This window comes from Girardinichthys multiradiatus, chromosome 10 (genome assembly GCF_021462225.1).
Source record: "Girardinichthys multiradiatus isolate DD_20200921_A chromosome 10, DD_fGirMul_XY1, whole genome shotgun sequence".
Taxonomy (NCBI): domain Eukaryota; kingdom Metazoa; phylum Chordata; class Actinopteri; order Cyprinodontiformes; family Goodeidae; genus Girardinichthys; species Girardinichthys multiradiatus.
In genome coordinates this window covers 16,268,641-16,293,401 of record NC_061803.1, presented here as the reverse complement: position 1 = coordinate 16,293,401, position 24,761 = coordinate 16,268,641, and the positions used below count along the sequence as shown (strand labels likewise).

At 40.3% G+C, this 24,761-nt stretch overlaps 1 protein-coding gene across 3 annotated transcripts; it reads left to right on the top strand.

Moving 5' to 3' along the window:
* The first annotated feature begins 1,362 nt into the window (after positions 1 to 1,362).
* Positions 1,363 to 23,798, top strand: qki2 (QKI, KH domain containing, RNA binding 2). Of its 3 annotated transcripts, XM_047376603.1 has the most exons (9): positions 1,363 to 1,958; positions 6,750 to 6,898; positions 8,839 to 8,955; positions 11,628 to 11,771; positions 15,282 to 15,369; positions 15,583 to 15,867; positions 17,127 to 17,150; positions 17,815 to 17,892; positions 20,838 to 23,798. In XM_047376603.1, the coding sequence occupies exons 1-9, from the start codon at positions 1,817 to 1,819 to the stop codon at positions 20,858 to 20,860; spliced, it is 1,050 nt and encodes a 349-aa protein (XP_047232559.1). In that variant the 5' UTR covers positions 1,363 to 1,816; the 3' UTR covers positions 20,861 to 23,798. The 3 variants fall into 3 exon arrangements, with proteins under 3 accessions (XP_047232559.1, XP_047232560.1, XP_047232558.1); XM_047376604.1 differs by lacking the exons at positions 17,127 to 17,150; positions 20,838 to 23,798 and having other exon boundaries at positions 17,815 to 18,929; XM_047376602.1 differs by lacking the exons at positions 17,127 to 17,150; positions 20,838 to 23,798 and having other exon boundaries at positions 1,364 to 1,958; positions 17,151 to 18,929.
* The last annotated feature ends 963 nt before the right edge of the window (positions 23,799 to 24,761 follow it).

Sequence of the window (24,761 nt, the reverse complement as noted above, 5' to 3'; positions counted from 1 at the left end):
GACCAAGACAAAGTAGTGCATACGTTGAACATGGTAAGAAAATGAAGCAGGGTAAGTTTGTTTTCCTTTTTTAGGAATTAAAATCTGAAAAGTGCGGTGTATGTTTGTATTCAGGCCTCTTTACTCTGATAACCCTAAATAAAATCCAGTGCCTCAGAAGATATCTAATTAGTACACAGAGTCAAACAGCATACATGTGGGTCAAGGTGCTCTGGTCAAAACTGACCTTTTTGGCCTACATGTAAAACACTTTGTGTGGTAGAAATAACTATAAACAAAAAACTTTACATCTCTCTGAACACACCATTGCCAGAGTGAAACATGGTGGTGGTAACATCATACTCCACGAAGATGAAGGGAGCTAAACACAGGGCAACTTTGGAAGAAAACCATTTAGGAGCTGCAACAAACTTGTGACTCGGGTGAAGGTTCACCTTTTAGTAAGACAACAACCCTAGACAAACAGCATGAAGCTACAAAGGAGTGGCTGTTGAGATTTAGACCAAAGCAGGTTCCCGTGTTAGAATGGCCCAGTCAAAGGTTAGACCTTAAAAGAATAGAGAATATGTAGGAGGACTTAAAAAATGCTTTTCATGAAAGGCAATGTATGCAACACTACAGATTTTATTTGAAAATAATTTTTAAAATCATAATTGTTCTTGTGTTTTACAAATATGCTATATTTTTGCTTGTAACAATACAAATGTGAAAAGTTCAGTTGATATGAATACTTTTGTAGGACATTGTAACAATGTAATTATAAAATGGGCAAAAAACTTCAGCTATGTACATTATATTGCCAAAAGTATTGGATCAAACAACTATAAAATTAATCACTTCCATGGCTGCAGGTGAATAAAGTTTGCTGTTCGAAAAAAGGGCCAGCACAGTGTCCTGATCTCAACCTTCTTGAACACCTTTGGAATGAATTAGAGTGGAGGCTCCAAGTCTGGTTTTCTCATCTAACTATGAACACACTCCTAAATCTTGTGATTCATCAACAAATTGGACCTTATAGGTTAAGAATAGGAAATGTCATCAAAGTTCATGTAGGCTACATGTAGTGTGTTTTTAAAGCAGCAGAGGATCTAAAATCATCTCTAAAGTTGCAGTTTCTGAGGGTAACTAAATGTCTCCCAGCTCTATAAGAAACAGTGACGGACAGTGCCTGCTGCAGAACAGGTGGACATACCTTCACAGGCTTGTTATATTGTTATGAGCTTTTTTACAGACAGTGTGGTGTGTCCGCGTGCGTGTGCGCGCGACAGAAAATGAGGCGCTGGGCGGGGGCACGCAGAGGGGCGCGAACCCCCCCCCCCCCCCCCCCCCCAACCCACTCGCTCTGATATCGGCGACGCGCAGCGCGCTCGCGGCAGTCCTCTCTTGCTGAACTGTAATCATATGACAGGGAGTAGGTCCCCGCTGCCGAATACCGACACACCGGGCGGACAAGAGCGAAGGAGCCGGGGCGGACGACACCAGTTGATGGTAGGTAGCTCTGTAGCAGAAGGAGCACAGGCGGAGGCGGCTGAAGTGTCAAACAAGTGCCAAACTCAACCCCTTAACTTTTTCAAAACTCTGGAGAGAGCCGATCCGAGGGGTTGGGGGGGATAACCGTTGAAGAGGACAGGACTCACGAACCGAAGGACAGTTCGTTCACCCGGAGCTGAGAGTTGAGTCTGATCCGGCGGTGTGCGGGTCGTAGTTGGTGGAACCCCCCCCCCACCCCCACCCCACCCCCTGGGATCGTCGCTTTTTATTTAAAAGAAAAGTCTATATAATTTCCCTGCTAGCTAGGTCGCCTGAATCAAAAGCCATGGTCGGGGAGACAGAGGTGAAGGAAAGACCCAAGTCCAACCCGGACTATCTGATGCAGCTGATGAACGACCGGAAAGTGATGAGCTCCCTGCCCAACTTTAGCGGCATCTTCACGCATCTGGAGCGGCTGCTGGATGAAGGTAACTTCGGCAGGACATATGGTCAAACCTCATAGATAACAAACCCATCCCTTTCATGTTCAATCCAGAGCTGCACCAATCAAACGATCAGGGATTGGAATAGGCCAATTTTCCATTAAACTTCTCTGATCAGTGATTGGCAGGTTGAAACCACATAATCTAGATTTTATTCCTTATGAATTAAAAAAGCGAAACAAAAAAAAATCCCTCTAAATGCATCAAGTAATAACATGTACTTTCACTTTGTTTTTCACAAAAATAAATTTTTAGGATAGGTGTTTTGATGTATAAATGGTGATCAATGATTGTGTTATTCTTTAATTTTCTATTGATTTCAAACCTGCAAACTCTATCAAAGAACCCACAGCTTGTTTTCGCTCTTTTATGCGTTGCAGCTCTTAGAGTAAAAGAGCTGCAACAGTATCTGTTAAATCAGGCTTCAAGAACAAAACAAAATAAGTATTCAATTGGAAAAACCTGATCAGTGCATCTATTGCTTAAATATATTGATTTGATGGCCTCTGACAACAGCTTTTCATACTGCCTCTAAAATATTATAACATATTGATTGTTATGCTTATAACAATGGTATCTCTATGTATTTGCTGTTTTGATTTTAATACATAGTTAATATGAAATAAAAATAAACACCAGCTAAGCTGCTAAATTTGTTTTTCCATGTAAGCGAAGAAAAAGGTGTTCAAACTTTTCCGCCTTCTGACCAACAGTGCACAGCAACATGTCGGGGAGGGGGAACACAGTTTTACTTCACACTCCATACACTCTAAGGAAAACCTGGTCCCTCTGGCCCTTTCTCGGACTTTAAAGAAAAGCATAAAATGGATAAAATTTGTGATTTTAATCAGCTAGCCAAACAACATGGAAAATCCGTATAGTGCAAGAAAAGCCTAATCAGTGCATTTCTAATTGAAACACATTTGATATCTTTTTACATTATACATTACATAACATTCTCTTTTTTGATTATTATTTATACAAATTCATAAAAATACATTTTTTTTATAGCTATTAACCACATTTTTCTGTGCAGTGTGTTCCCCATAATGCATCAACAAAGTACTTCTATTCAGTTATATTTTATTCTACAAGTAACTCGCTTTAACAAATCTGCTGGATTCCTCCCTGAATCATTGGAAACTGCAGCAAACTGATCCCAATGATAAGTTATCAGTTGTCTCCTGACTGTTTTCATTCAAATAATAATAATTCATACAGTTTTGCAAACCTGTATCTTAAACTAGATTTCTGATACACAGAGCTCTCTCTCTCTCTCTCTCTCTCTCTCTCACACACACACACACACACACACACACACACACACACACACACACACACACAGGGATAGTTTGTGATGGGAACAAACAGACAGTTGTTAGTCTTTCACAGTGACCTAATGAGCAGGCTTATGTGAATGCTGCAGCCCATCCCTGTGCAGGAACAAGAGCATGTGAATGTATAAAATATTTGATTTGTCGCTTCTTACATGGCCTCGAGTCTTGTTGCGTGCGCAACATGTAGATACAATCCACTTGGTGATATCCAGCATTTCTCACCAGACAATCACACACAGATATTTGTATGCCTTCCCTAGCTGTCCTCCCTTTTTGAATGGTCGCTATAGGCCACTTAAAGGCACGCTGTGCTGCTTTTGCTGTTGGTGCGCATCAGGATCGTAGTGGTCCTGACTTTGTGCTCCGTAGCAAGTCTCATGACACAGCAGTCGCTCCCATAGCCAGACAACCTCTACAGCCCAACAAGTAGGTCAGCTTCATGTCTCTGAGGACTGACAGCTGAGCATGTTCACCCCTCACATGTGATAATGTGGTCAATATAAACGGCTTTCTCTTCAGGGTTAAGATTTTAGAAGAAAATGTATGTAAGGGATTGCCTTTTTGTTTTAATAAAGCATATTTCTATATTTAATCCCATGACATGTTAAGTCTTGAGATAAGGCTTGTCGCTGTTACCCCTCCTTCATCTTTCTCTCCTCCAACCGACTCTGTTCTTCTTTCACTTCTTGTTTTCCTGCAGCTACTTTTAACTCAAGTGTGACAACAGAACCTGCTTTCCTGTGCAGATTTTTAGGTCTGAGGATGTGTGTTTTAAAAGCAGTTTTTTTTGTTGTTGTTGTTAGCTTTTGTTTTTCACCAGGGACAGGTCTGAATAGGTTATTAGAGGATCATCGTTGTGACTGTGGCTGTAGCTTTAATTATAGTGTCATACCATAGTTATTATGGTCAGACTTATCACTCAGGGAGGCAGGAGACATGCCTGGTGTCAGCCTGCTTAGGTCAGATGATATTTGCGACCCAAGGCAGCTATTCTGCTGTGTGTGTTTGTGTGGTGCTGTAGTCAGTTATTATTGCGCTGGAGTGTCATTACAAAGGTATCAGAGGCAAGCATTGGTCATTGAGACGACCATAAACAAACGCACAGACGGACAAAAATAAGTCTCATTTAGGCCGGTGCTACGGTGGCAAACTTGAGCCACCAACTTGATCGCTTAGGAAGCTTGTTTTATTTAAAAATGGGTTTTAAATTAACTATTTGAGTTAACTCAGAAAAACTGAAAAACAAAATTTTTTTGCTTTAAAGTTTCATTTTTTTTAAGTTGGAAGGTAAAATTTTATTACAAAAATATTACAATCCATTTAACAACATATCAGAGAAAGAACCATTCTGGAGTTGTTATTAAGCTGTTATTAGCTGTTTGGAGCTTAAACAAATGCTGCTCCTCCCCCACATGTTGCTGAACTGCTTATCAGGTGGTTAAAAAAAAACTTCTACTGCACTCTTCTCTCACTTACAATTAAGCTCAATTCAGGCACAGCGGATAGTCTTGCTACTTAACCAGCTTGTATGAGTGTGCAATATTCCCAGGGTTAATCTATGAAGAGCAGAAAGGAAAAAATATTTACTATTGTGTTGTATGGATATCATTGTTTTACCTGTAATAATCAGTGTTGTGTACCTTCAGCTGCATGTAGAAATAATAGCTAATTTTGTGTTTGTAATATATGCAGTTTATAGATTTTTGTTTTATGTTTTTTGTGCTAATAGTGCAATGATGGGAAACCTTGGTCGTTTTCCTAAAGGTTATCATACTATGAGATTCTCACGCCTACTTGTGAACAGATAGCCGGACTAATAAAGACACATGCTGTAAGGAAGGGCAATGATCATGCCGTTTAGCATTAAGTGGAGCAACTTTTTGAGAAAGCAGTAAAAATTTACTCTAATTTACGACCAATGCGAACCACAAAAGCTGGTAGAATACTTTCACTGTTTGAACTGTTTATGCACTTTGTTCTCCATGAGATCAGCAAGGAATTGAAATGCACTGATCAGAGATGGGAACAGGCCAATTTTTCCGCACTCCATTCAGTTTGCTGAAAGATAGATAGATTTTATTCTATTTATTATTTGCAACACAACTAAGAATTCTCACCATTTTAGTCTATAAATACATCAACCAACCATAGACATTGGCTGGTATGATAGTCCCACAGTATAAATAAATAAAACTACCATTGTTGCCTATGTTTAAAACAGAAAATTCTAAAATGGCCTTGCTAAAAGAATATATAGTTCTAAAAAATGTTACCTACAGTAAAAGTTCCCTTTTTTTAATTTAATTTTGATATATAGAGTACATATAAAATATAAACTAAACACCTGGTAAACAGGTGGGAAAGTATGCAAGCATTTTAGCCAGCTGACCGGCAGAGAGCAGCAGAAGAATTGGGTGTGAGGGGTGGGGTTACACTACCCTTCATACATCCCAAAAAAACTCTGTTTGCTCCCTGTAGCGTTTCATTAAAAGGATTTTTAAATTAATGGAACTATATGATGGAAAATGTAAGCAGTTTTGAAACCGTAATGTTTGGTAATCTTAGTATACCTTGATACTTTGATGCGTTTATTTTCGTTTAATGAAACAAGGACTATGAGGTAAAACTACTACGACCATCAATGAACTTGCAGCACTCTTGTTATGTCTTCCAGTCCTTACAGAAGTAAATCCGAATGGGTTAAACTCTGAAACAGCAGGTCAGGCTGCAATGAAAAGACAAAATTGGTATTGGCCAGAAGAAGCCTGACTGGTGTATCTCTATCAGTAAATGTTGCATGCACATTTCAAAGTATGATCAAACACAGTTACTCTGTGCTGTTAGGACCGTAGTTGTACTAATTGGAGTAACTGTGGTAGAGCAGTAGGCCTTCTGATAGTGGGTAAGTTGTATTTTTAGAACCCTATTTGTTTTTGTGTGGCCCTGGCGGTGAGCAGTGACAGATTTGGAGCCAAAAAGGCTGTGATGAATTTCTTCAATACTTTTTGTTGTCATTCCAACACATTATAAGTACCTAACACCTTGATGTCAACATGAAGTTGCAGACGAAGCAACACTGAAGACTAAAGATAGCAAAATTCACAGCCATGTTTTTTCTCGCACTATTTACAGAGTGAAGGGGTTAACGGCCGGTGTGTTGGAGTTAAAGAGAAAAAAAACTGTACGGGGGGTGGGGATTAGCAGCAATGTCGCAGGCCTGATTGTAAAGCAAATGGCACTGGGGTTCTACACGGTGCCTCAGAATATTTGTGATTTTCTTCCTGCATGTCTTTCAGCTGTCACACTCAGAGCTTCCTGTAATTCCGGTGATAGTGACTCATCGTCTTCAGCAGCGGACAGTCTGACGATAGAAATGTGAAACCTGTTCAGTTCACTCAGCATGACGCCACATTTCTGATCTTGCCTTCCTCTGTCTCAGAGATCGGAAGGGTGCGCAAAGACATGTACAACGACACGCTAAACGGAGGCATGTTCAACGGGAGGGACATGGAGGAGCTCCCCGAGGCCATCGGCCCCGTTGCTCAGCTGCAGGAGAAGCTGTACGTGCCTGTCAAAGAGTACCCTGATGTGAGTGGACTAAAATCTGAGACCTTTGACCTTTTGTTAGAAGAGTTTCTGTTTACCTTGCTCTGTTGTCTCTTTATCTTTCTTAAGCCACAGACAGGGTGCCAGCGAGTCAGTGCGGCTGTTAATCATGGGGACGTTTTAATTTAAATTTGGTCTAAAAGCTGATTTCATTCTGAGATCATCTGTGCTCACACCCAGTGATGTAATCTAGAGCTAAATGGGTCAATGATGCATCAGAACCAGTGACTCCATTGAGATTAGATTGAATAAAATAAAACAATTTGTAACATTAAAGTTAATTTTAGATGTTTTCATAAAAAAAGTATTTTTTCCCTTTAAATTGCAGTACAACAACATACAAGTACAGTGCTGTTAAAAAAGTATTGGCTCCCTTACAGTTTTCTTGTGATTTTGATTATTTACCACACTTGAATATTTTAGATCATCAAACCTATTTTACTATTAAAAAACAGCCTAATTAAAAACAAAAAGCAGGTTTTAAGTGATTTTATTTAATTAGGGGGAAAAAGCTATTGAAATCAACCTGGCCCTATGTGAAAAAGTAGTTGTCCCATTGTGAAAAAAATGAAAGTGGGTGATTAATGTAACCAATCATATGCAGGCCTGATCACTACCAGACTTGTAGAATTGAAAAAATGACTTACATAGAATCAGTTTGACATCATAAAGTAGGCAAAAAGATCTTGCTCAGATTTAAATGTCATACAAACAGTCAAACATGATGATAATAGCTTGATGGTCTGGGGCGCTGTTGCAGTTTCTTTACTTTCATCAGTTGTCATACTTGATGGAACCATCAACTGCACTTATATATATAGGATATGGCTAAGATAAAAACAAAAAGGTTTTAGAGTGGCCCAGTCAAAGCCCGGATTTAAGTCAGACTGAGATGCCGTATTAAGCTGTCCTTGATCTAAAATTTTATATTGGAGCTGAATTAAAACAATAATGCAGAGGCTCTTTATTAATTTTCTTTATTAATAACTCCAGTTATTGCAAACACATAATGGCAGCTGTTGCCGCCAAGGTTGTCCCAACTGATTAGGTTTAGGGCCACTCTTTCACCAGGTTGGTTTGGATAGCTTTTTTTTTCCATCATAAATGAAGTCATCATCTAAAAACTGCTTCTTGTAATTAATATGATCTTTCTATGATGTCAAAATTTGTTTGGTGATCCGAAACATTTAAATGTGACTTTCAAAAAGCAAAATCAGGAGAAATCTGCAAATGGGGCCAATACTTTTTCTCAGCACCATAAGCATTTCAGTATGGGCTGGTTGATCCACACTGCACGGCTCACATGATTTTGTCCACGCATCAGCTTGCCAATCACCCACTATAATGCCGGGCTGTCCTGACTCACATGACGGCCGGCTAACAGGATGCACGCAGGAGTCCATTGGAAAACGGTTGACACAAAGGTTAAATTTAGAGAGCGGTTCCTCTGTCTGGATCCGTTTATTGCGGTGAGCAGAGGGCATCAGAATGGGTCGCAACGGTCACCAAAGTAAAGAGCAGAACACATTCAGGGAACTTAGACAGAAAATAAAAGAGGGACAAGGCTGACCAATTGTTATGAAAGAAGCAGATAGAGACATAGGGTGATTGGCAAAGAAATAACACACACTCACACACACACACACACACACACACACACACAGAGGGCCAGCTGTCAAGTTAATCACTCAGCCATAGTGACAGATAAGGTTAAGAGAACGGTGGTGTCCTGTCATGCCGCCAAAACCAGCCAGCACACATATAATGAGCTATTTTTGTCTCTCTTAGTTACCCAAACACTTTACAGCTCCACAAACCCCAAAGGCATCCAGATCACATTTTAAATAAGGCAATTATAGGCTGAGATGTTTAACGTGGCTCACCTTTTCTTACGCGTTGTAATTTTCTGCCTTTTTGTGTAGTTCAATTTTGTAGGAAGGATCCTGGGCCCACGTGGCCTGACAGCCAAACAGCTGGAAGCAGAGACTGGCTGCAAGATCATGGTGCGAGGAAAAGGCTCCATGAGGGATAAGAAGAAGGTAAATATATCGAATGCCAGAAAAGATGCGCACTTTTAACTTCTAATGCATATAAAGTCTGATGCGTCAGTCTGCCAAATTTCTTTTGATCATATGTGACCTATGGGTAGTTTAAATACTGGAAAATATTGTTTACTCCAGTTTTGACTAAAAATCTTCATCTACATCGCTTTAATACCCATTCCTCACCAGCAGGTGGCAATATTATTAGCATTAACAGCATGATAATTCCAAAGATGAAGAATGAAGATCTGGAGAATTGCCAAGGCGGTGCTCAAGTCTTTAAGGGGGAACTCCTAGTCAAGTCTTAAGTCTTTAATTGGAAAGGCCATTACAAGTTTTAAGCCTTTGATGTGCAATGCAAATTTGGATATAAAGTGTTTTGCTTTAAGTCAAACTAAGGTCACACGTTTATGAGGGACAAATCAGAGTCATGTTTCAGGTCCTTCGCATTAAGTCCAGGTCAAGTCTAAGGTCTCCGAGGGGCAAGTCCAAGTCATTTTTGAAGTCTTTAATTAAGAGGTTTTTCAGCTCAAGTCAAAGTCAGCTCTCAGTTCTTTGAGGGCCAAGTTCAAGTGTCTAGTCTTTCATCATACGTTGAAGTCAAGTCTTTAAACTTAAAGGGTCATTTTTTAGTCAAGTTTCAAGCCATTGTGGGATTAGATCAAAGCATTTTCACGTGGTAGATTGGGTCAATCAAAGTCTACACCTAAAGCCAATAGGAAATATGTGGTCAGACTTCACAATGTATCTTTATAGATGCTTTCCATCCATTCTTAATGAGCCTGAGCTATTTTGAAAAAAATAATAGGCCAAATTTTAGAATGTAGGTGTACAAAGCTAGAAGAGACATATCCCAAAAGAATTGACTCTGAGGGGGTGAATGCAGTTCTGTCATTAAGGCCAGTTCTGTTTGTAAAAAGTTTTTTTTCCACTTTGAAATTATGCAAAAGTGTGAGTTGGCCTATAAAATCCCGATTAAATGCACTGAAAATTGTGGTTGTAACGTGGCAAAACGTAAAAAACGTGAATACGTTTTCAAGACCCAGTGTCTATCTTTCTGAGCCGAGTTTTGCTTTCCTGTCCTGGTGTTGGGTCCATCTGTCCTCCTTCTTCTCCCCTGGTGTCTGCTGTTGGATGGAGTCGGCTCCAGCTTTTCCAAACGGCAGGTGGAGCAAGTCCAGCATTCCTCCACCACCTTCGCCCCCTCCCCTGTCTCTCTCTCTCTAACGCTCTTCTCTCCAGAACATTCCCTACCCTGCACGCCCCTCGGAGGGAGACACACAGAGAAACACGCAGAGACAGAGAGGAAGGAAAACAGAGACGCAGTGGGAGGCAGCTGGGGGAGAAGAGAAAAAGATGTTGACTTTTAGTGTTCCTCAGAATGATACATTTCACTTGACAAAACAGACTCAGAGGAAACCGTTTGCAAGATTCACAATTTTCTGCTGTTGCTTTGGCTACAGTGACCCACTGTCACTGACCCACTTCCATTCGGTGCTATCGTCCAGTTAATAATAAAAACTCATACAGGCCGGAGGCGGGAACTCATTGTTCCAAGTCAAAAGTTGTTGTAGGATAATGGAACAAAGAAGCTGTGATGTGTTATTAAGTGCTCTTCAGACGTTGAGGGAGACGGATTCGATCATCTCTGATGATTCAATCACAAGTGGACAGCTATGAGTACATAGGCTCACACCTGGCGCTGGAATGTATCTCAACATCTGTCTTGAGTCACCATTTGTGATCCAATCCTGGCCTCCCCGCTTTGAATGTAAATATACTTCTCTTCCCAAAGAGCAAAGCCTAACCTAGGTCTGCGAACACCCAGAACCAGTCAAACTGTTTTTGCAGTTATCATCTGGATTATTTCCAACTTGTGGGTACAAGTCCTACAAAACTGGCCCATATCTGGAATTTGATTGGAGTAGGCCTGGATAAGCTGGGAAGATGAAAATAGAGAATAAAGATATCTGCATCTTCAGGTTTAATTCTCTGTCAAAGGTCATCTTGATTATTTATCATAATCAAGACAATAAACATCTTAATAATTTGCTCATATCAGTTTGCTTTTATGCTGGGTTGTAAATAAAAAAGCACATATAGTCGTATTTATCTGTCCATCCATCATCAATATTGCAGTCCATCCATCCATCCATCCATCCATCCATCCATTCATTCATTTTGTGTCTGAGGCAAGCTAAGCGCTTGGTTCTTTCCGAAGGTTTTTGGAACCTTGTAAGACTACATGGCATCTGATGCAATCTACCTGGTCGTCATTGGGTCTCTTAGTTCTGACCAAATTAACACAGAAATGGGTCATTTGGAAATTTCTGCTGTCTTTGATGACATGACCAAGACAACAAGTGAAAAATTAGTTGAAAAGTCCTGCTGCATAGATGGAAGGTTTGGGGTCAGAGTCAGAGTACTGAACCTCCACTAAAATGCAACATCAGTCTTGTGCAACCACTAAGGAACAACATGGTAATTTCATGAGATCAGACCCCCCTCCCTAAAGCCACGTTAGACAACCTTGAGTGTTTTGTGTGTTAGTTTGTGCGCAATCCCAAAACCGAGCCAGGCAAAAAGAAGAAGAGAAGTGAAATCCTGTTCCGAGATTGCATGTGGCGCATTTAAATCAAGCTTTTTTAAAACTTTTGTGTGCTTTTCAGGAGGAGATGAATCGAGGGAAGCCCAACTGGGAGCACCTCAGCGAGGACCTCCACGTCCTGATCACCGTGGAGGACACGCACAACCGCGCCAAGATCAAGCTCCAGCGAGCCATCAACGAGGTCAAGAAACTCCTCGTGCCCGCTGTGAGTACCAGTCCCGAATCACGGAGCACAAACTTTTACTCGCAACATTGCAGAAAAACACTGTGACTGGATGAGAGCTCACTGTGTTGGTATGCATGAAAGGGGGAAGGGGACGGTCAGTCTAAGAAGAGTGTGTGCATGTGTGTGTGTCCTTGTGTGTATGAGGGTATGTGTAAGGGGTTAGGGTAATTAGGGAACACGCATAAAGGGGTTGCCATGGCAGCCCCGGGTTGTTTGAAAGGCTGAGGGAATGAATGGAGAGTCTGTTCACTCCTTCTCCCCACTCCATCACTCCTTTCACTCGTTCACAACTCACTTCGTTCCCAACTACCAGCTACAGTATTCCTTCTGCTCCCTGGGTTTTATTCCTGAGTCCTCATAAGAGAACATTTTGATGGCACTCCTCAACATTTCTCACATTCTCCATCCCACCTACCGCCTCCCTACAGACATGCATACATGCATGCCCGTTCACCAATGTGAAGACAAATCAGAACCACATCACAGGAAAGGGGCACACACTCTTCATTATCCCCTGTTTGACTCACAAGAAGAAAAGCAGATATTTCGTAATCACAAGACCCTTTCCTTTTTCGTCTCTTCATTATTTTCGACAATGGAGAGGGGCTGAAAGAACCAGCGGGGCGGGTTTCTGTTGCAACAATTAGCTGTCACTTCCAGTTCCCTCGCAGGTTAGCCAACCCTCCCAGTCTATAGGCCATTAGGAGCAGAGCACCTGTTAATCCGTGTTTGTGCATGTGTGTGTCTGTATGAGCAGCGAGCAAAGTCAATGATATGTGTTAGTTTAACCCAGCTGACCTTTCTCTCATAAGGTAAATCAGTCAAGCTTTTCACCGGGCTGTAACTGGAGCTAAGAAGCGAGCGTGTTTGACACTGAATATGTCCTGTGTGGTGGAGTGGCTGGATTCAAGCTCCGGGCAACTCTGTTTTTGTGATTTGCATTAGTCACAGTAGGAGATTGTCACAGTGTGATGACCTTCAGCAAAAAATAAAATTACACAGAATCGGCGTATTTACACAAAACCTTATAATGTAATCTACATGCCCTGACTACTACGATACACATGCAAGGACCCCTCTTTGCTTTAAGAACTTAATCCTTCTCGGCATAGATTCAACGAGGTGTCAGAAATGTTCCCCAGAGATTTTGGTCCGTGTTGACATGGAAGTCTGCTCCTCTATGTCTGAGGCTATCACTCACTGTGATGTTCAAGAAACCAGTTTGAGATGATTTGAGCTTTGTGACATGCGGCATTGTCCTGCTTGAACTAGCCATCAGAAAATGGATGCACTGTGGTCAAACAGGGATAGACATGCTCAGCAACAATACTCATGTAGACTGTGACGTATAAATCACGCTCAATTAGTACTAAAGGCCATAAGTGTGGCAAGAAAATATCCCCCACGCCATTATACCACCACCACCACCGCCTGAGCTATTGATACCAGGCATGATACCAGGTGTTTAATTTTTTGTACTCCAAATTCTGACCCAACCACCTGATTTTGCAGCTAAAACCTGAGATTCAACCCTATCGCAACTTATTGTTGACCAATTTTGTTAATCCTAGGTGAATTGTAGCCTCCTGACATTGCTTAATCGAAATGTTGCCGAGGTGTTAAAGAAGCTCAGGTTACTTTAATAGTAGCCTTCAGCTCATCTGTATTGTTGGGTCTGCTGCCACTCATCTTCCTCTTGAGCGGGTGCCAGGTGCCTTGTTGGAAAATGAAATCAGGATCTCCTTAAAGGCTTTCATTAGAGGTAAGCATGAAGTGCTCTAAAATGCCCTGGTCTAAGGCTGAGCTGACTTTGGACTTGATAAAACCCAGTGGACCAACACCAGTAGATGATATGGCTCCCCAAATAAAAGCTGACTGTGGAAACTTCACACTGGACTTCAAAGCAGCATGGATTCTGTGCCCCTCTGTGCCACTCTCCCTCTCCCTGGGACCTTGATTTCCAAATGAAGTGATTGATTTAATCTGTAAAATGAGGAACAGTCCAGCTGTTTTCTGTAGTCCAGAAAATATGCTTCTAACATTGTTTCTGGTAAAGGACTGGCTTAACATAAGGTACCCGTCAGTTGCCACATCCTGGATACATCTCTTTGTGGTGTTTCTAAGCACTGAAGTCCTTGCCTTGTGAATCTTAAACCCTTGAACTGTGAACTTTGATTCATAATCCTCTCAAGGCTATGGTTATCCTTGTAGCTCATTTACCTTTTTTTTAGCACACTTTTTCCTTCCGCTCAACTGTCCATTAACATGCTTGGATATAATACTCTGGGAACAGCCAGCTTCTTTAGTAATGATGTTTGTGTCTTGCCTTCCATGTGGAGGGTTTCAGCGACTGTCTGCTGGACATCTGTCAAGTCAGCGGTCTTGCCCATGATTGTGTGGGTCATAAAAATCCTTTTTTATTAATCTTATATAGGAATTTCCTGGGAAATGTAGTCTTGGATTTTCATTTGCGGTAAGCCTTAATCATTAAATGAACAGAAATAAACACTTGAAATATATCAATTTCCGTGTTATAGAATATATGACTTCAACATTTTGAATTGAATAAATGATAAATACATAATGATAAATCAAGTTCCTTCCAATAATCCATTGTCTATATCCAGTTATCCCTGCGGGGTGAGGGGGGTTGTTGTGTATCTTCAGTGGCCATTGGGTGAGAGGCTGGGTCCACCCAGGAAAGGTAACCAGGGCAAGATGAACACACAGGAGGAAGTTGGAGTACCTGGGGAGAACATGCATATCCCAGCAAAAAGGTCCTGGCCGGGATTCAGACCTAAGACTGTCTTATTGCAAAGCAACAGTAATAACAACTGTATAGCCCATACATTGTCTTTTGAATTATATTTTAATTTATTCAGATGCACCTACGTCTATAGAATAAACACCCTCTAAATATAATAGTAGTTTTTAAGTAAATGTCCTAATCCCAGATAGTACCTCTTATTTATGCTGGGAGTTCTAACAAGCTAATCTTAGCTGGGTAATAACAACCTGGGTGGCCAGCTCATGGTTGGTTGTTACAGACATGCTGCTCAGAGAGTTACCTTAACAAGAGTGATGGGTGGTGCTCCTTTAATTTTCACTCCACAATTTACCAATAGGCAACTTTGTCTTTCTTGTGGGCATGAGAAACATGTTGCATCATATTTTCAGCCGGCTGACCGGCAGCAAAGGTTGTGGAGTAGGGAAGGCAAAAAGCCAGAAAAGCGTTGCTCTAACCAGGACTTTCTCTGGCATCTCAATAAAAATGATCTATTAAAAAAAAGAACATCTTAGCCCCTTTCAACTCACAACTTTTTATAGCTTTGGTATACCTTGATAGAGGGAACCAGCCCAAGTCTAGCGCTTTTTATAACTTTCAGACTTTTTCAATCAATGTGACAATGTTTTCTTCGTTTGGCTTTGAGTGGCAAGTTATCTGAGTGATCTGGTCTTGTGCTTTTCTGTTTCACTGTTCTGCTGCAGGCTGAGGGGGAGGACAACCTGAAGAAAATGCAGCTGATGGAGCTGGCCATTCTCAATGGGACCTACAGAGACGCCAATGTTAAGACACGTAAGCATGACTTCATAGTTAACATGTGGAGGAGGGTGAGTGGGTGACAAAGGAAGGTTCTCAGTACAGGACTCCACTGTATATATGAACAATTCCTCTGTTCCTCTTGGTAAATAGATTGTTTGTGCTCTTTTCTTCTTCCCTGTCTATTGTATGTGCTCTCGTGTGGGTGTGCAAACACTCACATTATTGTACGTTTGCTTCACCGTGCAGCCACTGCCGCCTTCCCTCTAGCGACCCCTCAAGCACCTCGGATCATCACGGGCCCGACGCCCGTCCTGGGCCCCACAATGCGAAACCCTGCCCCTGTGAGCACGCCCACCCTCATGCCTCTGATCCGTCAGATCCAGAGCTCGGCCCTATTGCCGGGAGGCAATCCGCACCCGGCACTGGTGCAGCAAGGACCCGAATCTGGAATCATCTACACGCCTTACGAGTATCCCTACACACTCACACCCTCCATATTGGAATACCCGATTGACTCAACTGGAGTATTAGGTACTTACCAATCAACAGTCTATCACTGTCATACCTAGTCAATGGATGTATTACGAGAACTGGATACTGGACTCCAATGATAGCAGTTCGTCTCAACATATAATCAGTGGTCCAACTATGTAGAATTAGCCAGAAGGTAGAAAGGATGGAGCAGTTGTAACTTTAAGGTTATTTTGAACTTCTTACTGAATTCTCCACTCAACAGAAATATTTCATATTTCTGTTGCTTCTTTTTCCTTTTGCATGTCATTTATAACATAAATAAGAAACACTCAGTAAGGCATTACTTGATTGAACTGCACAGATAACAGAACCTATGAAGTACACAATATGTTGTGGTATGTTTTGCAAAAATGATAAAAAGCATTTTGTTACAATAGATTTTATGGTTGTATGTCCCCGCATACAGTCATTTCCATACAAACACAACCTACGTAAACCAGTTACATGAAGAAGGGCAGGTGTACCACCATGACCACATAATACCTGTATGTAATCATATTTTCCAATATATATATTGATATTGATTCATGCTGTCACTGAACCAACAGTGTTGAAAACAATAAAAGTAACTATCCCAACCATACTGTCGGTTTTTGGGGCTTGCAAACATCATTAGTCAGATTTTAATGTTATCAGGTTAAATCACACTTCTCATCGTGCTGGTATATTTTTCCGAGAGCAATAAATGATGCAATAGTTGCCCTTCACCACCCTGAAGGTTTACCGAGGTTTTAAAAAGAGACTGATTCAAAACTACCAACATTTTCCATCATACGGTTTCATCGGTGTAAAGTGCTTCTAAAGGAGATGCCAGAGAAAATGCTGACATAACCAAAATTATCTCAGGCTATACGAAGCATAGGGTAGTGCCACACACTCTCCCAAACCTGTTGCTTTGTACTGCAGGTCAGCTGGCCTACAGAACACTACTGCTAGACAGCGCGTCCATTGCCCTGCCTCTGGCTGCACACTGGTTGGACTGGTTTTTTCAGATTTTCAAAAAATAATTTCAAACTTTTTGACATCTTTACTGTGGTTGCCAATATATTTGTGGTGGACGTCGAACAGCACCAAATGAGTGATTTTAGAAGCTAATATCCTTGTCTTATTCCTTTCGTCATGGTCTTGGTTTCATAGCAGAATTGGGAACTTTTCGTCCTGTTTGCCTCTGGCATCAATTGGCTTCCATGTCCAGTTCTTGTAATACATCCACATCACACACAGAAACTAGCTGAGGCTCATTGCTGGGCTAACAGTCCCTTCTTCCTGTGTTTTTGCAGGTATGGCATTCCCAACCAAAGGCTAAGCGATAGCAACCACTTCCTAGCACACATCTGGACTGGCTTGCAGAGACCCCCCATCCTCCTCCCCCCCTCACACACACCCTTCACCACCATTCACAAAACATAAACACGTGTAGTTATTCCACAGAGCAAAAAGTCAGTTTGTTTCTACTTTAGGATGACAGATTCCTGTTAATTTCCCTCTTTTGTAATAGCAGACTAGCATTGTGGTGTGACAACTACTTACCTTTTTATAATAATTCAGCTTCCGCTTGTAATTTTAACACATTTTTACTGAACCTGTAGATGTTTTAGTGCTGCTGTTTGCGATTTAACAAATGGTAAAAGCTTATTTTGATCACAGAGCTATAAACGTGACTTTTGCTTAAAGCTGATTTTGAATCTACTAGTGAAGCTTAGTTGAAAACTAGAAGTTTGGATAAATAATTTCTTTAGGGAGCAGAAGACCACAAAACAACAAAATATTCTGTCTCTTAGACGCAAAATTTATTTTTTTTTACTTATTTTCACCCTCAGCCTCGAGCACTTGGTAAATTCCTGGTGTCACAGACTTTGGTGCCATGGGTGGGACTGTCTGTTGTCTTTCTGATGAGTAACCCTTCTGTGTTTTGTTTTTGGGGGAAATATCAATGGCTGTTAGCAGGTGCCATGACCACTAAGGTACGACGCCACGACAAGAGAATCCATCCTTACCAAAGGGTAGTGACCACAGACAGAGGTTAGTTAGCTCACCAGACACTCTATGTCTATATGTGTGTGTTAGTGTGTGTGCATGCAGACCAATGGACCAATTTCAGTTTACATGAGTCTGTAATACGGCATGCGTTAAAAGAAAAAGATGAAACCGCACCAGGCAAAAGTGTGAAATTGAAATAAGCGCTTGGGATTGTGGAGGTGATAGCTGCTCACCTGTTTGCTCAAGCCGGACGGCTCGCAGGGCTGGGGCTCACTCATGTGACTTGGCCCTATGATTCCTCAGTACTACTTCTGATCACTTAAACACTGTGGAAACCTTTATTTATACTCAACTTCATTCCACTAGATTTCCACAGGTTTTGATTTATATATATATATATAAATATATATATATATAAATATATATATATATATATTAAATCCTGTGTAATGCCAATTCTTACACAACATTTAAAGTAAAATATGAAAAAACACAGCGTGTGATAACTACTGAAGTCTGTGTTACGAGCTCTTTTGTATGAAATACTGTTGTTTGTGGTCTTATCAGTCGCCCACTGGACTTTATCATTGGGACTGTTTACATCTTTCATTTATTTCCTAGCCAGAGTGGTGCTGTTACCATGTATTTAGCTGCAAAATAAATTTGTATATAGGGATTTTAAAGATTTAAGTGCTTGTATGAAGCTTATGGAATAAGATCGCTTGGAAATACCTGTAGTTTTATTTTAGTTTGTATATTTTTTTGTTTTGTTTTATGATATGCTTTTTATAGATGAAGTGTCTCCATGTAAACTGTATTCAAAGTGTGTAGCTACTACTGTTTTAGTCACCACGAAGGTGACAATGAAGGCAGTGTTTTTCTCTGTGTATTTAAGATGAGGTGACCTTCTCGATTTCGCAGGCCTCCAGATTGTTATATGCAATAGAAATGGAGAAATGGATTGGCTAGCTACAAAATATATAAATGTGTGCGAGCAGTGGTGCTCTTGTTGTATACGATGGACAAAAAAACACTAAAAGGCAATAAAGATGAGTATTGAAACAAATCTCTAAAGCAAACCAAAGCCTGAAAATTCTTGTAGTTTAGTTTGTTTATTTTTAAATTGCTCTTCAAGTCCTTCTAAAGTCATCTCTTAACCTCTCATCACTGTCTTTACTGCAGTAAGTGCTGTTCTAATACTTCATAGCCAATACAGGTACATCTCAAAACATTAGTGTGTCACTGACACTCTTACTTATTTCAGTAATTCAAGTCAAAAAGTGAAACTTTAAAATTTTAGATTCATTACATACAGAGGGACATATTTCAAGTGTTGGAAGGATTATGGCTTACAGCTAATGAGAACCAAAAATCTCTCTCTGAAAAAAGGAATTGTTGCATAAGATGAAATAAAAAATTATTTTAATACAGAAATGTTGGCTTTCTAAAAATATGTCCATGTACTGTACAGGGTTGGGGCCCCTTTTGCATGAATTGCTGAATCATTGCAGCATGGCACGGAGGCGATCAGCCTATTGCACTGCTGAGGTGTAGTGGAAACCCAGGTTACTTTTATAGCGGCCTTCAGTTCATGTCCATTGTTGGTTCTGGCGTCTCGTCTTCCTCTTGACAAAACTACGTAGATTCTCTGTTTGGTTTAGGTCAGATGAGGTTTCTGGCAAATCAAACACAGTTATTTTGGAAATGTGAGCAAGTGCCAAATACTGCTGGTAAAATGAAATCAGCCCCTCCATGAAGCTTGTCAGCAGATAGAACCACAAAGGGCTACAAAATGTCCAGGTCACCAACTGCTCCAACTTTGAAATTGGTAAAACACGGTGGACCAACACCTGTAGATAACATACTTCCCCAAATCCTCACTGACTGTGGGACTTTTGCACTGGACCTTAATCAACTTGGATTCTGTGCCTCTACACTCTTCCTCCAGACTTGGAGACCTGGATTTCTAAATGAAATTCAAAATTGACTTTCATCTATAGCATTTTATTTTTGGTTCATGTGTGGCCTAACAATAGGAATGCAGTTGTGGCCCATGTCCTGGCTCTTCACACACAGACTGCAGCTGTGGTTCACAAGCTTCTCAGGACTATCCATGTTACATTTGCACCATTTTTCCCCATAGAATTTTCTTCCACTAAACTTTCCATTAATACACTTGGATAAAGCACTGAAAGAGTCTTCGTGACTTTCGGTAACTGTCTCCTGGACAGCTGTCAAGTCAGCAGTCTTCTCCATCATTGTGTAGGCCATAACATAATATAATTTAATGAGAAAATGAAGCCATAATCATCCAAATTAACCAATTGCTTGAAATATAACACTGTGTGTGTATTAAATCTATTTAATATATGAGTTACACTTGTTGAACTAAATTACTGAAATAAACAACCCTTTCATTGACATTCAGATTTAATGAGATGGACCTGTGAACCAATAATCAGTTAATCACAACTCTTAATCATCCAGATCTTACTCCTGCTGCTCTAAACAATAGCTCTACCTGTCAGTGAGTGAAAGGCCTAGAGAACTTTTCTTTGGACATAAAGGTCACTCTCTCACCCACATGAAACCATGCTGCCTCCCTCTCTTGTCCATGGTTTCACTGTCTGTCTGTACTAGACGTAGCCCAGCTAGCATGAGTAGTATCACTATAGCAGCAGTCTCACAGCAGGAGGGGAAACCCTGCAGATGCCTCCAAGAGCACATGGATGATTCTCTAACCACCCATTCCTTGTGTCAACACACCAGGGTTGATGCGAATCTTTGAGAATGGTTCTGCAGTGCTCATGAAGGCGTTTTGTAATGACCATGCTGCGTGGACTGCACTAGATCTGCCTTGTTGTCATCCCGACGCCACTAGCTGACACTAATCTCTCTTCTATCTTTTTTCTTTTTATGTCCCCCCCTTTTATGTGCCCTTTTTGTTTCCTTTCCTCGTCTGTCCGTCTCTGTCCGTCTAACTCTAGCTGCCACGGCAACTAACCCATGACCCCACCCCCTTCGCCCCGCCCCTTGACCTTCTGACCTTTCCGCCCACTGATGACCCACCCATCTCTGCCTGCTGGCGTGCTCATTGGCCCGCGGCTCAGCCAACAAGAGACCAGAACATTGGGAACAAGCCGGCTGCTGCTGCTGCCTCTGTCTAAACCAGCCAACCAGATGACAGCGATCCCGGGAATAAACCTGAGGACCCCACCCCATACCCCCTTCCCAACGCCCATCAATTTACCAAACGTGCCTTCGTCCTAAAATCCCAAAGCCAGTCTAAGAATCTTCTCTGAATATCCGAAATTACAATCTGTGACAGCTGTTTGACTTTACAAAGGGGGTGGGCCCCAAACTGGAAAAGGGCTTTCTAAACTGATTCCTGTCTCTCTGAGCTGCCATGCCATGCAATAATGACTATTAATAACATGGTAACTATACTGATATTGATGTTACTTATCAGCACAAAAAACCCTCCATGAACACTAAACTGTGGGACATATGTTGAGATTTTATTGCATTTTTCCCCTCAGTGAGTGCTTCTTTTCAGAGCGTTTTATCTGCAATGTAACATTTATACATTTTGTTAAAACATGCATATATTAACAAATATATCAATTACAGCTTGACACTGAAAAAGTCATCGTTCAGGAAAGGAAAATACCAGCACAGAACCTTTTCTACCATACAGTGGCAGGTGCCCTGCAAGGAAAGATTATTAACTGGAATCCAAAATGCCAGATCCTGAGTTACAGACATATACAAACAGAGAAGGAAAGTTGCTCTCCTTTTGTCGGAATCGCTTTCACAATGATGCCTTTGCCTTTTTCACACTACCGTATTGTGCGAGCTTGAACAACAGTGCCTTTATTTATTGAGAATGAAGGAACAATGTTACATGTAAATCCTTTTTTTTTCAATTGAAACGTCTGGATTCAGTATAGAGGGTCAAAAATGTCATAAAGCATTAGATAAATACTTAAAGGGAACTAATTAGAAATGTGATAATTGAAATACAATTCAAAATCCAATAAATAATACATAAAATATCTAAACCATTAATATTATAGAATAAAAAAATTAAATTGGGAAATAATTACTTAAATGTAAATTCATTATATCTTAAAAATCATGTAAAATAATATCATGTTTCAACTTAATTATTTCACATATTGCAGCATATCTTGATTTTATATTATACGCAACCTCAGCCATGAAAGACAGTGGGCAGAGCTAACACCGCTAAAGAGAAGACGAGTGGTCTGGAGTTACGCTGCTGTGCAGATTAGCCAATGAGATGTTAGCAGCTATTTGGTAAACTGCAATTCAGTCATCAAATGTTGTACAAGAAACATGAAATACTTAAAATACCAGTATGAATGCAAACTTTTATTAAAGTTTTTTTTTTTTAATAATTTAATATGGTGTTACATTATTGACACATTTCCACAATTATAGTCATTTATATATTTACTTATATAAATATTTACTATTTTATTGAAACTATCACAGTTAGTTATTTATTGATTTAATTTTGCCACTTTTGGCCCCCCATACTACCTCTGTTTCCAGCCACAAATTCTATTATTTAGGGATCATTTTGATGAGTTAGGACTGCAGGGAATGTGTCTCTGACTGAATCTGCATTTTTATAGTGCCCTTTATTGTGCCAAAATCATGATGCGTACAAATTTGTTTGCACCTCTTATAAAGATGTGAAAAACCCTTTAAATATATTCAATTTTATTGCAGTATCATATCAATAGTGACAGTTTTTGAATATTCCACCTTTTAATTTGATTACATTTTTTCAAAGAGAGAAAAAGTAATCATACATTTAATTTAAAACACAAATACACAAATACGTCTTCTTATTTGCTTCCATAGTCCAATGTGTTGATCCGGCCACATGTTTTGGATCATTAAGACCAAGTTATGACTCACTAAGTTTTCTGGTCTATCATATTTCTATTTTAAATGACCTGGTAAGTGTTCTCAAAGCTTTTTCTCTCCCATTTTGAGGAGAAATAGGTCTGGGTCAAATTAGATTTGTACTCCAGGATAACGTAAAATGCTAGATTATTGATTAAAAGTTCAAAATTAAAGTATACGTGCAGAAAATAAAAACTTTTGGGGGAGTTCTGTAAAACTTTCAGTCAGAGATTATGGTGCTGCAATGAAAATTTTATGTATTTTAAGAATTTCTACATGTTTCGGTAAGGGTGCCAGTACTTTTTTATGCGTGTGCTCGTAGGAGATGGAGGAATGATGCAGCAACTAAAAAACATCTTTAAAACAAGAACAGTGTTACATATTATCTTTGTTTTTGTGTTGTTTGTTGTTTTTTCTTCTTGTTTTGCATGTGTACCTACTTTTTGTCCAAAAGCACAGTTTAACTTTCACTCATACAAACCCAGTGATGCCTTCATATGAAAAAAAACACACAGTCATAACTTCTGTAACAAGTTTATATTGTATTTTTATATTCTATTTTGTACGCCAGAAAAAAGCAAACATTAAATGACATTTTCAGATAAGAGAAATTATGCCTTATTATGGAGAAAGAATCAGTTTTAGGTCAGCTATCCTTCACGTGTCATCAGTAATCTTTATGTCCTGATAAACTGGAGTTCTCTGTTTTAACTTTTTTGAGCCTTTGAGATCAGCATTGCTTGCCTTTTGTGCCTTTGTTGTATATGACGACGAGTGTGACAATTAACAGTGTAGTACATTAATCTACTCTTTGGTGCCAACTGTAGGTTACTAACTGTTGCCACATCTGTGATTATTAACCACTTTAATGGTATCTGTCTCTGCCTCCTTTTTAAAGAATAAAAGTGTGTCTAAAAAGATGGAAATACATGTGCTGAATGACGATCTCTTTAACTTTTATCTGAGGAATAACTCTTTGTTCAGTATTAAACTCCTAGATGTAAAACTAACACTTTGTTGCTTCTTCTCTGTAGCACTTAATTATGCCATACAGCTTCCTTTCTGCATACTAATCGCCGAACACTCTTAGATATACAGAGGACAAAAAAAAACAAAAAAAGTGGACTCTTTAGCCAAAATGCAGGGAAAAGGCCAAACTGTGTTCTTTCCCACTTCTCCTTTTCTGTTTTGTTTTTGTGCAATTCAAGTGGACATCACACACACATATCCAAGTGGGTAATAAGAGAGAAGAGAAGAAAACACCCAGCTCACCATGGTTTCTCACAGGCATGCACATGTTTAACAGAAAAAAAGAGGGGGCTGCAGGTTTGAAGGCTGAGCTGACCGGGGAATTGAAGGAAAATTGATTGTGCAAGCTTGCCCTCGAACATCTGCAAAGTAAATATTAGACAGGATCACAGCCTGTCCCTAAAGCCTTGGGAAAAACTAAGCTTTAACAACCCACACGTCTTGGTGACTTACATTTGCTTTAGCTTGTCTTTGAAGAACTTTTTGCACAGTTCAAGCCTTATGCTTTCGAGTTTGAGAGTGAAAAAATCCCTTTAAAACCTCATGTAAAAGTTTCACACGCACAAAAAAGGGAAAAAAGTAGAATCACGTGGGGGTTTTCAATGGTGAATACAGCAGTGGGTGGTTCATTCGTCCTCTCCCTGCCCTTCCTGCTTTCATTGTAAAGTTGGGGAGGAGTGGGGATGGGGGGGGGGGCTCTGATGTTGAACTTCATGTTTGGAGTTGAGCCTGCTCTGTGGCTGCAACCCCAACCCCCTGATCACAGACAGTGAAAGGACATAATGTGACCACTGCTGACAATCCTCTGGACAGGAAGAAGCACGAGTGGAGATAGCGAGAGAGGAGAAAAGGGCTGGGAGTATGAAAGTGTGTGTGTGGATTAAAATGGGTGGGGGCTGCATGAGTGTTGGGATGGGTGTGCGTGTATGTGCTCTCGTCTTTGC